Source organism: Apis dorsata, unplaced genomic scaffold (assembly GCF_000469605.1).
Source record: "Apis dorsata unplaced genomic scaffold, Apis dorsata 1.3 scaffold_248, whole genome shotgun sequence".
Lineage (NCBI taxonomy): Eukaryota > Metazoa > Arthropoda > Insecta > Hymenoptera > Apidae > Apis > Apis dorsata.
The window spans coordinates 90,837-104,812 of record NW_006263527.1 but is presented as its reverse complement, the minus strand read 5'-3'; the positions used below and the strand labels follow the sequence as shown (position 1 = coordinate 104,812).

The window sequence follows — 13,976 nt, the reverse complement described above, 5'->3', positions numbered from 1 at the left end:
GCCGCCAAAAGGGGAGAATTTTTCCAGCCCGCCGCCCGTACCGCCACCTAGGCGGAACCGCAAGAACGCTCAGGTAGGATGCAATCTGGCCTGAAGCTTTCATCCCTCCCCGTCAATTTTCTTGCAGGCTGACGACCCCTTAGGTGTTAGGACTCCCCCCCTTTCCAGAGAGATCTGTTCAGGGATTGCCCGACAACATCGGGATACCATCGGGATCGACGGAAACCAAGTTGCGAGGATCGTGAACCTATTCTTTGGTCATTGTTCCCGCAATCGCGTTGCTCCTCCCCCTCGCTTCATTTCCTGTAGTTAGTATTCGACGAGGAACTGATATTATTCCTGGAAATTGTTCACGTTTCGAACGTTGTAACATTGTAACGCGGTGAACTTGATCGCAACTTCGTCTCCGATGACTCGAAAATTCGAATTTTTCTTCTCGATTAATATTTTTTGTTATATATATATATATATATATATATATATATACGGGAGTATGAATGTTGTTGCTTGTTGTTGTTGTTACACGTTGTTATTACACCACGAATTAGATTACTTTGATTTTTATAAAAGAGAAAGTCTCACACCGAGGCAACGTGAAGATTGTTAATCGCGCCCCGCTTAAAGCCGAGCTTTAAAATTAGTCTATAAGATGTTGTTGTTCTCCAATTGGAGAGGGAGAGATTTTATAGAGATTTTATCCATTGTATATTGACGTTGTTTCTTCTTAATACACCACGTTACCGCAAAAACACTACTGCCGTATTCACTGAACCCGTTCACTCTTTCACTCTGTCTGATAAAAGTAACGGCGGGAAAAAAGAAAAAAGGAAAAAAAAAAAAAAGACGAATCTCGCGCAGATTCGTGCGTGCTTTCGTGCCTCGAACTCGGTGAAGCACGAATTGGTGAATATGGCAGAGCACGGTGAACAACGGTGATTCGACTCGATCATCACGCACCGTTTCGCATTTCCCGTATCCGTTACTGCTATTATCATTATACATATATATAAAATTTTTTGTCCACTAAACATGCGCACACAGTTCATCATTTTTCAGCTTACAGCAACGCAGTCGTGCCTTATTTTGATCGATCGATTTCAATAATTCACACGTCACTTTTATTTTAAGTTTGCAACCAGTGCTCTCGAGTCAAGACGAGTCAAGAACACCATCGATTTTATTTTATTCTCCACTAACGCTTTGTTTATCATCGATTTAGCCTCGCCGCAATTTAATTTTAGCGCCTCTGTCTTCGACCATCGCGAGCACGCGCCATCTTTTTATTTGTCTCGGGTATTTTTTTTTTTTTCTTTTTTTTCTCTCTCTTTCCTCCATCCACGATAAAAAAGAAAGAGCGAAACATTTCTCCACGAAGAAAACACGAACAACGTTCCCGAACGATGGCACGAGCGATGTAATAAAGTTCAGGTTTCGCGCTTAGGCTAAATCGACGCAAAACCAGGGATCGACGAATCTCTTGATCGAGAGAGTTGGCAGTTTGAAGCGGACACTTCCAAACACGACCAGGCCCCTGTCAGCCACGTTAGATACGAAAACCGTGTCGAAATCCATGCAATCTATGAATATCACTACCGATGGAGCAGGATCGAGCACCGACAAAATGTCCACTCTACAGGTAAGCATTTCGTACGATCGATGAACATTTTACACGTTCTTTAAGTTAAACTCGATTAATTATTCATCGAATACACGATTTACTATATACCATACCGTAAAATTATCGAACAATTCGAAGAGTTTCTACTATTCATCGTGAATGACGAGGATGGATAATCGATAGTTTAAACGTTCACCGTGTCCTCGTTCGTTGAAATATACCATTTCACGAAGATGGCCTTCGATATCGACACGATATAGAATAGGAAACGAATGTGTAAAATGAAGGATAGACAAAGCGAAAGAGAGAGAATCGTTTAACATACGTATGAACGTTTAGGAGAGGTATAGGAAATACCAGGAGGCGATGAGAGCGCAGGATGCGAACAGAAGGAGGCACACTTCTTCCGACATTTCGAGAGACGCGGTGAGCGCAAGGCCGTTGAGTGTGACCAATCCGAAACTCGCACCTCCGATACCACCACCTCCCCCGCCCAGATCCATGATGCAATCGGCCAGCGTTTGCGATTTATCATCGCCTCATATGTGGAATCCTGGAATGCATCAGGTAATCGTTTAACCTTTTGATTCTTTGATAGATGGAAATAAAAACTCGACGAATAATACTTACCTTGCAGGCTCAATCAATGGCCCATCTCGGTCCTGGAGGAATGCCAATAATGTGGTATCCACCGAATCCTCAATGGGACATGGGCATGGGCGGTTCGACGATGAGCCTGAACCATCCGGCTATGTGGGCCTATCCCATGGGATATCCTCCATCACAGATGCTCCCGCCGCATTATCCGGGTACCCTGTCCAGGCCTCACAGCCCGGCAAGAAGCGTGAAATCGAGCAGAAGGTCGAGAGCAGCCTCGCCGTCCCCTAGTCTGAAATCTAGAAAGTCGTTGGCCTCGAGGTCGAGATCGAGAAGATCCCAAGGCTCGCCGTCCGATGCAAGCTCCGAAGATTCCGGAGAGTCGGATTTCGATGACAGGCTCTCCAAGAGCTCGAGAGGAACCAGGCGTGGAAGCGTGTCCAGGAGCGCGAGGCAAAGGAGTTATCACGAGGATGATAGGAACTTGTTGAACAGGAATCGTCGCGAGTGAGTCTTGAATATAATATCTGTTTTGAAACTTTTAAATTTTTATATCCATTGTTTTAATGATTCGATATTTTTTTTTTTTTTTTCAGAAGACTAATGTCAGAGGAAAGAGTTACCAGTACGGAGGATCAATGGTCCGAGAATCAATCGGTGAAACGGTATCCAATGTCGCCTAAGGGCTACGACGAATTCCAGAAAAACAGTTTAAATTCGCGAAGACGGTACGAGCAAGATGAACGAAGACTTTCCAGGGTGGATTCACGATTGGATCGCGTTCAGAATGGCAGCTATCGTCGAAAACGGAGCACCGACGACGACTCGTCGGATAGAAGATCCAGCGTGCAGACACGATCCAGAGTGACCAGCTCCTCTGACGATCATTTCGAGAGATCAGAAATGATGGTTCCACGGCGAAGGGACGACGAGGTGATTCCTAGAAGAGCCTCCTCCGTGAGAAGAGACATCGTGAATTTGGACAACCTCGAAAGATCTTCTCGTAGAGATTCTCGAAGATCCTCCATCGACAGCGATACACAAATGAGAAAAACTCCTTCCAGAGACTCGTTCCCCAAGAAGATCCAGGGAACGGAAGGAATGATCGATGATGCGAGATCGATTAGAGATGTCGAAGAGAACGCACCACGCGCCGCGAGAAATCTTCCAAGTCGCGAATCCTCGCAAGATCGAAACGTGGCCACGAAACGAGAACCTTTGTTGAGAAAACAAACTTCGTCCGAGGAGATGGAGAGATTGAGACGAGCTTCGTCCCGTGAGAACGTGAGAAGGACCCCGTCTCGAGAGGGAGTCCCCAGAAAAATTCGCGAAAACGACGAGCCACGACCCATGAGTAGGAACCAGGAGGAGGCTCGAGAAGTTGGTCGTTTCGTTGAAACGGAGAAACGAAGCGAGGAGGGTGCAAAGAGGATGGAGAATGAACGAATTAAACGTCTGGAAAGGACGCCATCGGTAGGAAAAGAAGAAAAGAGTGGAGCAACGACGAAGCTGGATCAACGAAATTCGTCCAAAGACGCAAATGAAAGAAACACGACGATGGAGATCCCTAAAGAGGAATGGGCTTGCGAACATTGCACTTTTATAAACAATATAAAGGATCGGGTGTGCGTTGTTTGTTGCAAAACTAAAAGCAGCGCGTTGCCGCCTAGCACGGAAGAGAATACGGAAGATGTTCCAAGCGATTTGAGCGAGATTCCCAAAAATGAGTCGGCCAGCAACGTCAGCAATCCTAGTCCAGATCTCGAGAAACGGATCAGCCTGTTAAAGATTTCGAACAGCGAAGAGAGCGGGGACAGTGTCTCCACAAAGAGCAAAGGTAGAGCAAGGCGAAAAATCAGCTTTTCCTTTGGTACCAAATCGAATCAGTGATTAAAATTATTGTACCTGTTGTCTTTTTGAATGTTTCTCCTCTCCTCCTCGATCCCCATTATTTCTCTGTTTCTTTGTCTTTATTTTTTTTTTTTTTTTTTTACGAAACCCGAAGAAAAACAGATGAACTAGAATTACACGATTGTTCCCTGTCGATGTATATCCTTGGATGAATAATAAAGAGACATGCAAATTTGTTTCGTACACGATCAGTGGAAACCAAATGCATAGTCGTGTTTGAAATAAAGTTCTTTCTCTTTCATCTTCTTCATTTATTAACTTACTTTTTTCTTTTTTTTAATCATGTCTGATGCGATTATTATTCATTCAAATGGAGCTAGTTTCAAGCATGAGCGTGCATTTGGCTGATGTTCTTTCCATCCAAAAATCGTTGTTGAATTATTTCTTTTTGTGAATCTTGAACACGTCGATTTTTTTTATTTTAATTTTTTTTATTAAATACAAGTCATAAAAGAATTAAACGTGTGTACACCTTGGCCATTCGTATTTCCAAATACCGTTTGTCATTTCAAAAATACAAGAATAAAGTTTTCTATTGATTCACATCGAATCACGTGTAAAAAAAATTCCAAACTAACACACCCATATGATATGATTGTTTGAATTTACAGATATCGCGATGTTTGAAGATTCGTCGAAAGTCACGGACAAACCGATGGCTGAATCTTCTTTGAAAAATGAATCGGCATTGATAACGAACGATTCGTCGATAACAAGCACGAAAATAAACGAGGTGGAGCCAATTAAACGACCCATGCTCGGGAAAATTTCAAAAAGCCATTCGGTTTCCACCGGAACCTCCCCACCTCCTCAGAGCATTTCCACTCAAGTAAGGGAAAAACGTTCCGTTTATTTGGATTATAGAACGTTGCCACGAATAAAGAAAATATACGAAACGAGGAATGTACGATATATATGCTTTTCAGACCTACGACTACCTTCCATCGAGAGGAAGTGGCGGATTCGTGAGAGCTGCATCCGCTTCGAAGGGATTATTGTATTATGAGGAAAGCGATGGAGAGGTAAAACGAAAGATTGATTACGTAGATCCGCGAAATTTTGTAATTCAAATATTTGTTGATTGTTCGAAAAATGAATCGAGTATTCTCATTTTAGGAACGAATCCTCTAATCTTCTATGATCTTATTATCTTTCATAAGTAACAGGATATTTTATATAATTTTGATGCATTCTCTAGCTTTAATAATTATTAAAAGTTTTCCAAAAATTTTAATTTCCTGATTCTGAAATTTTGTAATTCAAATATTTGTTGATTGTTCGAAAAATGAATCGAGTATTCTCATTTTAGGAACGAATCCTCTAATCTTCTATGATCTTATTATCTTTCATAAGTAACAGGATATTTTATATAATTTTGACGCATTCTCTAGCTCCAGTGATTATTAAAAGTTTTCCAAAAATTTTAATTTCCTGATTCTGAAATTTTGTAATTCAAATATTGATTGTTCGAAAAGTGAATCGAATCGAGTACTCTCATTTCAGGAACGAATCCTCTAATCCTCTATAATTTTATTATCTTTCATAAGTAAGAGGACATTTTATATAATTTTGACGCATTCTCTAGCTCCAGTGATTATTAAAAGTTTTCCAAAAATTTTAATTTCCTGATTCTGTCAAAGGAATTATTATACTTACGTGAACGTGAATTCCTTTTAATAAAAAGAAGGATGCTGAGCGTTTGTTTCAGGAACAAACCGGATACGCGAACAGCCCAGATTTGTATCCACGAACGATCCAGGATCAGTCGTATCTCCAACAGTTGATCGGGCCCAGCAGGGATCGTACGCGAAGAAATTCCATCGACTCCACTCACCTTTATTATCGTTCCAGGGTAAACTTGACAGATATCCCTCGAGAACTGTTGGTTTCTAATCCGATCTAATCTCCTATATAAAATTTTAACACGATTGTGGCAGTTCACCGTAGCCTCGGTGTGAACGTTTAGGCAGGTTTACATTTACAGGGGCATTTATCGTATATATATATATACCTGTTTCGCTCCAACGAAATTCTAAAAAAATCATTCGTCATCATTAATAAAACGATATTTTCTATTCTCAAATTTATCTGCGACTGTGTGTGATCATTAATCCAATCGAAAATAAATAATTCTCGTGTTGGTTAGATCGTTCTTAGATTAGTTCTTAAGCCTGTATAACATTTTGTTAATTATTTATAGAGAAGGTGCATCTTACGGCGATGAGACCTTTCTACGATTGTTTTAACGATTTTGTTGTGCCTTCTGTTCCGATTCATTTCTTTTTTTTTTTTATCATTTTTAATTGAATCGTTTGGAATCCTCGTTCCAGGAACCGAGCCAGCCCAGATACCTCGAAGCTGGACCAAGTTCACAAGGTGTTTCAACGTTGACCAGACAAGGCTTGGAGATCGTAGAGATTTTGAGGGAGGCTGAGAAACATGGTTACTCCACCGACGACGTCCAGGTGGCTTTGTCTCAGGGGGCGAGCAACCCCATCGACTGGTTGAAGACCCAATGGCCCCACTTGGTGGAAACCGTGCAAGTTCTGGTTACCACTCAAGGAAGGGAGATGAAAGAGAATAATATTGGGATGCTTTCCGGCGTGGAGGCGAAAGAGGCCTTGAGAGTTACGAAAGGGGATGTTTGGAAGGCTGTCGCGATGGCCGCTCAACGTAGACAGCTAAAAGTGAGGATTTTGAGAATAGTTTCAATAAATTGTATATAAGAAGAAAATTAAAAATGATAATACGTATGATAATTTCAAAAGTGCGAGGAAATTATGAAGAAAGGGAATTTCACGATGATGGAAGTGGTGAAAGCGTTGGAAAATAACGCCGGTGCCGAGGATGCGGCTTTGTTCGAGCTGCAAAAAAATCAGCTCAAGCCGTTCTTGATGAGGATCTGGGGTCCTCCGGTTGGGGTGGAAAACGACGAGGCTGCACCGCGGGAAGGTCGGTAAATCAAATTAACAATTTTATAAAAAGCATTTAACAAAACATTGTTAAAAAAAAAAACATCTACAATTTTTAGAAACTCTAAACAAAACAAAAATTTTAATAATCGATGTAATGTAATTTATTCGTAAGTAAGTAAAAATTCTCTACTACTCTCATTACATTATGTATGCATTTGTACACACAATCTACATGTAAATCGCACGATTTACAAGTAAAAGTTCGCAAGTTTGTTCGCGAATACATTTACTTACTACCAAAAATTAATATGTGCATACGTCGACCAGCAATCGACTCGACATTTGTAAAATGAATATACATTTTTCATTATAATATGCGCAAATCCATTTTCTTTTAAAACGGTTGTTAGTTCACGATCATCGAGGTGAATGGTTTCAGATGCGGTCGGTGGTGAAACGAGCGGTTCCGAACAGATTACCCGCGTGGGTACGGACACGGAAGCGAGGAAGCAGGTAATGTCACCAATCGTAGAAAATTTCGTCGCGTTGCAGGCCGACTTTCAAAAGCAACTGGCAGCCCTCAGACAGCTAACCGATAACTGGCAACACGAAAAAGACCCCCTGAACACGCTCGGTAATAAGCCTGATAATCTGTATCAAGTTAACAATGACGATCGAACAGTTCTAATCGATAAAAATCTGGTCCCAAGGGACGCACAAGATGTAGCCAACACAGTTAAAACAATGGAGAACGAGGGATCGATGAAACGAGCGAATGAGGACGAAACTAAATTAACGATTCAAAATACACCGATCGAAAAACACGATAAAAATAATGATTCCGAGATACGAAATTTGATTGGAGAAAAACAAGTCGAAGAATTGGAGGAGGATACGAGAGATAAAACGATCAAAGACGAAATTTCTCGCGACGACAAAAATAATATCTCGTACGAGATCCATCAAACCGAGCCAATGATGATGATTAAAAATATTATTTCACCTATTGTAACCGAAGACCACGATAAAAGCATTAATAATCCTACGACGAGTTTAATTGAAAAAGAAGTTTCCGATCTGGAGGAAAATTCGTGGCAGAATGATCGAAGCGATAGAGAGCAAAAAGAGATTTCGATCATCGATAAAGATATAAAGGGAGAAAAATCTAAAGAGAATAAGAAGGAGGAAAGTGTTTCGTCCCCTGGTATCGAGAAAGAATCATCTTATACAGAAGTGGGCGAAACGAACGATGTAACCAGATCGAAAGAGAATGTAAAGAAAACGGTAAAGATGAGTTCGAAAGTAGCCCAAGAGAAGGGCGAAGAACCGATTGGTTCTCGCATTAAAGAAAGCGAAACGACCTGCCGAAAGAGGTCCGAGCAAAGCGGCGTAGAAATAGATAAAGCTTCCTCGCCGTTCTCGAAGAAGAACGAGCCGCCATCCCAGAAGGCTTCCTCTGATCTTCATCAAAGGCCGTTACAAGTAGATAAAGATTCCTCTTTGGTGGGAATACCGAGTATCCCTTTGCCGTGCAACGTATCGGGCCACGATTTGCCGGAAAGTATATCTCGGATGTTGGAGGAATCTACTCGAGATCAACCGCAAACCGATGGAATCGAACGGCCTGATTTAATAAACGAAACGATGGAACGAGATGGCTTGGATCTCTCTCGGAGGGAGATCTCCGCAGAATTAATTAAGGCTGTTGAAAATTCCTTCGAGGAGAAAAACGAGAGGATTTCGGGGAATATCGAAACGGCGAGCAAAGAAACGAACGAATCGAATAAATTAAAGCGTGGAGAGAAGGATACGAAGGCAGAATCGAACAAGGTGATCGGGGGATCTCGATCGACGATAATTACGACAGCTGAAAATGGTTTCACGGATCAAAGTTTCGAGACCGTCTTCCCGGAAGCTCCGCAGAAAGGCAAAGAGACGCAGGTAGAGGCGTTGTTATCTGCTATGAAATCGTTGCCGGAGCAATTACTGGGTCCTTTCATATCGGCGATGCAAATGTTGTCGTCGAAGAAATCGAGCGTGGTTGATTCCGAATCGGGAAAAAATCAAAACTCTTCGCCTCTTCGAACTTCCGTTGATGGAGGATCGATCGAAGATGAAAGTGCACCTCGAAGCGTGGAAAATTCAGGGAAACTCGTAACGGAATTCGGGGAAACAACGGCGGCTGACATCGAAAAATTGCAAGAGATCGAAACGGTACGTAGAAACGAGAAAAACGATAACAACGTTAAATTGACTAACGCAGAAGGGGGGGAAATGGAGGCAGAATTTAACAGGAATCGGGTCCTAGAAGAAGAGAAATCGTTGCGGAAAACGGAAACATCGATAGAACACGTAAGTTCTCAGAAACGTTCCCCGGAAATTGCGGATACTAACACAAGTGAAAAAGCACCTAATTCTGAACACTCTCGACGCTCAATAAACGAAGTTTCGAGGGCATCGTCATTAGATATCGAGAATTCATCTCATAAATATCATCTCGAAGCGAATTCTGAAATTCATGCGATTGACGACGAGCGATCGTCGTCGAAGGAAACGGATAACTCGAACGGCACGAGAGGTTCTAGGCTTAACAATGCATCTTTGAAAAACGAATCACTCACCATTGATAGTCCGATAAGACTGAACGAGGCCATTGGCGCACAATCATTATCGAGCGAGACGTCATCCTCGTTCGTACGTGACTCGGGGACGTCTGTCAGTGAATCATCCGACATGCAAATGCGCTCGACCACTATTGGGGCTCGAGCTGGCGATGATAACCGTGTGAAATTAATTGATGCCAGTTTGGTAGTTGACAATCGACCCTCTGCGGAGAGTGCGGCTATTTTGGGACGTAAATCGCTTGATAATAATCATACTAATTCGACGAATGTGCCTCCCAAGGTTTGCACCCTTGAAGAAAGTCCTAATTTAGTAGACGGTAGAGTCTCTGTTGGCCCAGCTTTGAAAAATTCTCGAATCGATCCGCAGAAAATTTCCGAGGAGCCCGATAATTTAATTAAAAATGTTTCTGAAGATTGTGGAAATATCAGACACGAGATTTTGAAAGAGATAGCCGAAGGATCTAGATCTATTAGTCCAGATTCTTCAAAAGGTCTTGAAATAGCTCAGGAAATTTCTGTAGATTCTAAGATCGTTGTAACTCCTATAGATTCCAAAGTTGATGGAATCCCTCCAGATATCGAATCCTCTGTTCCCAATATTTCAATGGATTCTAATATTGTTACGCGCGAAGAATCAGAAAATTTGGAAATTTCTATTCAACCTGTTCCTGAGAATTCGAATATTACGTCTAATATTCCTTTAGATTCTAAAACTACAATCCCTGAAATTATTTCCACTGAAATATCCGCGGATTCTAAAATTGTTGTTGAAGAAATTTCGAAAACTCTTACACGTGAGATTCCTTCAGACTCTGATATTCCCAAAGATTCAAAAATTACAATTTCTGAAACTTCGAGAGATTCTAGATCTATTCCAAACGAGGTACTTGAAGATTCCAAAATTTTTTCTGAAAATTCTTCGGATTCAAAGTTAGCTATTCCTGAAAAGAATTCTGATATTTCCAAAAATCTTGAAGTAGTTTCTGAAACTTCGAATGATTCCAAATCTCTCCCAAATGAAATATCCGAAGATTTAAAAATTTATACTCAAGAAGATTCTTCAGATTTAAAATTAATGATCGTTAATGAAAAAAATCCTGATATTTCCACAGATTCTAACATATCAAATGATTCTAAATCTGCACCAAACGAAGTATCTAAAGATTCCAAAACTGTTATTCAAGAAGTTTCGAAAGATCGAATTCCTATTCCTAAATCTTCTTCAGATTTAAATATTATCCCCGAAGAAAATCGCAAAACTAATTCACCAGATACTTTCGAGGAATCTGGCAACGGTCACAAACCCAAATCCCAAGAGTCCAAAACTCCAGAGATCCTTAACAAGCCCACAACGATCGTCCACGAAACTTCTGAAAACGCGTTGCATGTATCTGAAAAAGTGGAGCAGCCTATCTCCGTCGCATGCCACGTCCCCAACGACAAAATCGATACCTCACCGCTAACTTCTGCAAGTAAGTGTGTCGATTCTAAAGAAAAAACTTGCAAGCAAATTAACATTCGATCGAAACCAGAACCAAAAGATAACACTGCGTCTCCCGCGAAAGTAAACGACATAGAAAAAGATACTTCTCTTCTTCTTCTAGAAACAAAAACTGATATAGAAATCCAGGATAATTCGAATAAATCGATAAAAAGGATCGATTCGGAGATAGGGAAAAACGTAGATGGAGAGATTCGATCCGTGCTCTCCCCCTCGACATCTGGCAACGTGGACGCGAACGAACCTTGTGAAGCATTCACGAATACCGAATCGACGATTGTAACTATCTCTGACCCTTCTATTTCCGGTTCCTCGTCGAGCTCGCTTACTTTGAACGGATCGGCCTTTAACGAGGCAAATTCCACGGATACTAACGACATACCGTTCGTCGCTTCTAATATCTCGCATAACGCGTCAAACTCGATCGAAGGAGGTATCGAGTCGAATCTGAACGAAACTTATTTGGCCGATAACGTGCCTGGAATCCTTAACGAATCTTCCCGCGACGATGATAAAAGTATAGAAAAAGATTCGAACAATAACGCGGCCGATTTATATCCTCCAAGTTGGAACGAAATTGGGGGAAATGGGGTCGAAATAAAACGATCGAAGGAAAATCCTGAAATATACGTCGTCTCGGATACGATCTGCGAAGACTCGTCGGTAAATTTAACGGGATTCGATTCGGGTATTGATTCCAGCCAAGCAATTGTCGCGTGCTCGAACGTAAATGGTATTAATGAAGCACATACAGGAGCAGCCGACGTTATAGAGATCAAAATAAGCGAATGCCCTATGATAGCGGTGAACGATTGTGCGCCAATAAAAGTGGTAGAAAGTCGATCGGAAGGGGAGCCGATCGAGGGATCGAGGAAATTGCGAACAGAAAGCGAGACACGCGAGATCGTGACGATTTCGGGAGAAAGCGCGGTGGACGTCGAAAATAATGAAACGGATGCAAATGAAGTTGATAAAGCGGTTACTTCGAGAGGTACCGTGAAGGAGAGATCCAAATCTCCTGCGAAAAAGATCGGCAGAAGGAGGTCTCCAGTGAAAGTAGTGAAAAAACCTACCGGCATACCGAGAAGAAATTTCGGAAAAGTCAGCCCGAAAGGCGCGACGATAGCAAAGGCGAAGGAAACCGCGATCGAGATAACTCGAAGATCGACATTGTCGAATCAAAAATCGTCGAGAAAAAGTCCTCCAAAAACTACTACGAAGATCGCGAGAAATATTTCTTCGAACGAGGTAACGAACAGAACGAGATCATTGCCGCTTAGACAAAAGCAAATTTCAAAGAATCTTAAACCTCCGACAGAGAAGGTGATAACGGAAAAGAGATCGACAATTATGAATACTTTATCGAAAGGTTGCGAACAAATTAAGAGATCGATCATGCCCGCGCAATTAGCCGCTGATAGAAGTAACGAAATAGCGGATGAGAAAAATTTAAAAGGGAAGAACACGTTGAAATCTTCCTTCCTCTCGAGGATCCCCGTGTTCACGGCAACACGTCGACTTCCACGACAGACTGGTGAAACTTCGTGGCAATCTTGGAGAACGGTATCCGGTGACGGGTTAACTAGAGCTTCGACGAAACCATCGATTACCCAACAAGCATGGAGAAAAAGTAGTTCAGCTGGAAATGCTTCGAAGATTGGAGCCGGGCAAAAAATGGATTCCGATAAAGTCGAGGGAAATTTAAATGGCGGAAAGACGGTGGCCGTAAAAACTGAAGCAGCTCGGACGAGAACTTCCGGGGATGAGAAAGGCACGGGAGAAAAAACGAAACCCGCGATGGTATCGGAGAAAAATGACAAGGAGGTAGTCGTGAACGAGTCTGCTAAGGGAGATCCGATGGTATCCGAGGAAGTGGATTTAAATGATACGACTTCGAGCGAAGAATACGAGCTGGAAGAAGTTTCAGATAACGAAACTTCCGCCTCAGACTTGGAGAGCATCATTGAATCGGAATGTATATCGGAAAAAGAGCAGTCAGATCGTACGTTGGACAGTACGGAGGAGCTGACCGATGCCGAAATTATGCTACAAGAAACGATTAACGCGATAAAGGCGAAAATATCCGATTCCGAATTCGAGAATTCTGAAAATGAATATATCACTGATAACGAGAGCCAAGAGGATTCTAACGAAGATCACGTGAGAGATTCTTTCTCCGAAGAAGAGGAGGAACAATTGGAGAAAGATAAAAAAATTGATAATTCGGATAATGCATCGTCCGAAGAAGATGATACTTTGAGAGATGATAACGTTGATCTGAAGAATCAACAATTGCAAAAAACAAATAAATTACACGATAATACCAAAAATGTATCTAAAAAAAATATTATTTCTAAAACTTGTTCCATTAAAAAATCTGTAGTATTTATAAAAAATGACACAAATATCGTCAAAGATAAGTCTGCTAAATTAAACGAAAAACTTGAAATAAACAAGTCTGGTAAAAAGGAGCAAAACAAGACAGATCTTAAAACAGAAATCGTAAAAGTGAAGCGGTCGAGCGATAAACGCACGAAAGTGAATCGCAGAGCGAGTACAGGCTGTGACAGAGGGGTGGATCAGGGTGGAACGTTAAAGAAACGATTCTCTTTGGTGGCCAGTTGTATCCGTCGATTCGAGGGCGAAGAGAAAACGGAACGAGAATATGTGGAAAGTAGGAGCGGCAAGGCAAAGACAGGCGGATCTCCCAAAACGGAGAGGGAGGTCAGTAGACGTCAGTTGTCAGAATCACTTGTCGACTTTGTCGGTCCTTACTGCTGACAGGCCAATGTCTACAAACAGCTCTATCA

At 41.7% G+C, this 13,976-nt stretch overlaps 1 protein-coding gene across 1 annotated transcript in view; it reads left to right on the top strand.

Moving 5' to 3' along the window:
- The first annotated feature begins 6 nt into the window (after positions 1-6).
- The window catches only part of LOC102681458, a 17,851-nt gene continuing 3,881 nt past the window's right edge, over positions 7-13,976 (top strand). Inside the window, exons 1-11 of the mRNA XM_031510624.1 lie at positions 7-73; positions 1,442-1,636; positions 1,958-2,185; positions 2,256-2,722; positions 2,812-4,052; positions 4,738-4,955; positions 5,053-5,148; positions 5,835-5,978; positions 6,457-6,813; positions 6,895-7,078; positions 7,481-13,890. Of these exons, the coding sequence (XP_031366484.1) occupies positions 1,571-1,636; positions 1,958-2,185; positions 2,256-2,722; positions 2,812-4,052; positions 4,738-4,955; positions 5,053-5,148; positions 5,835-5,978; positions 6,457-6,813; positions 6,895-7,078; positions 7,481-13,890 (9,411 nt within the window). The 5' untranslated portion in view covers positions 7-73; positions 1,442-1,570. The remainder of the gene's footprint in view (positions 74-1,441; positions 1,637-1,957; positions 2,186-2,255; positions 2,723-2,811; positions 4,053-4,737; positions 4,956-5,052; positions 5,149-5,834; positions 5,979-6,456; positions 6,814-6,894; positions 7,079-7,480; positions 13,891-13,976) is intronic.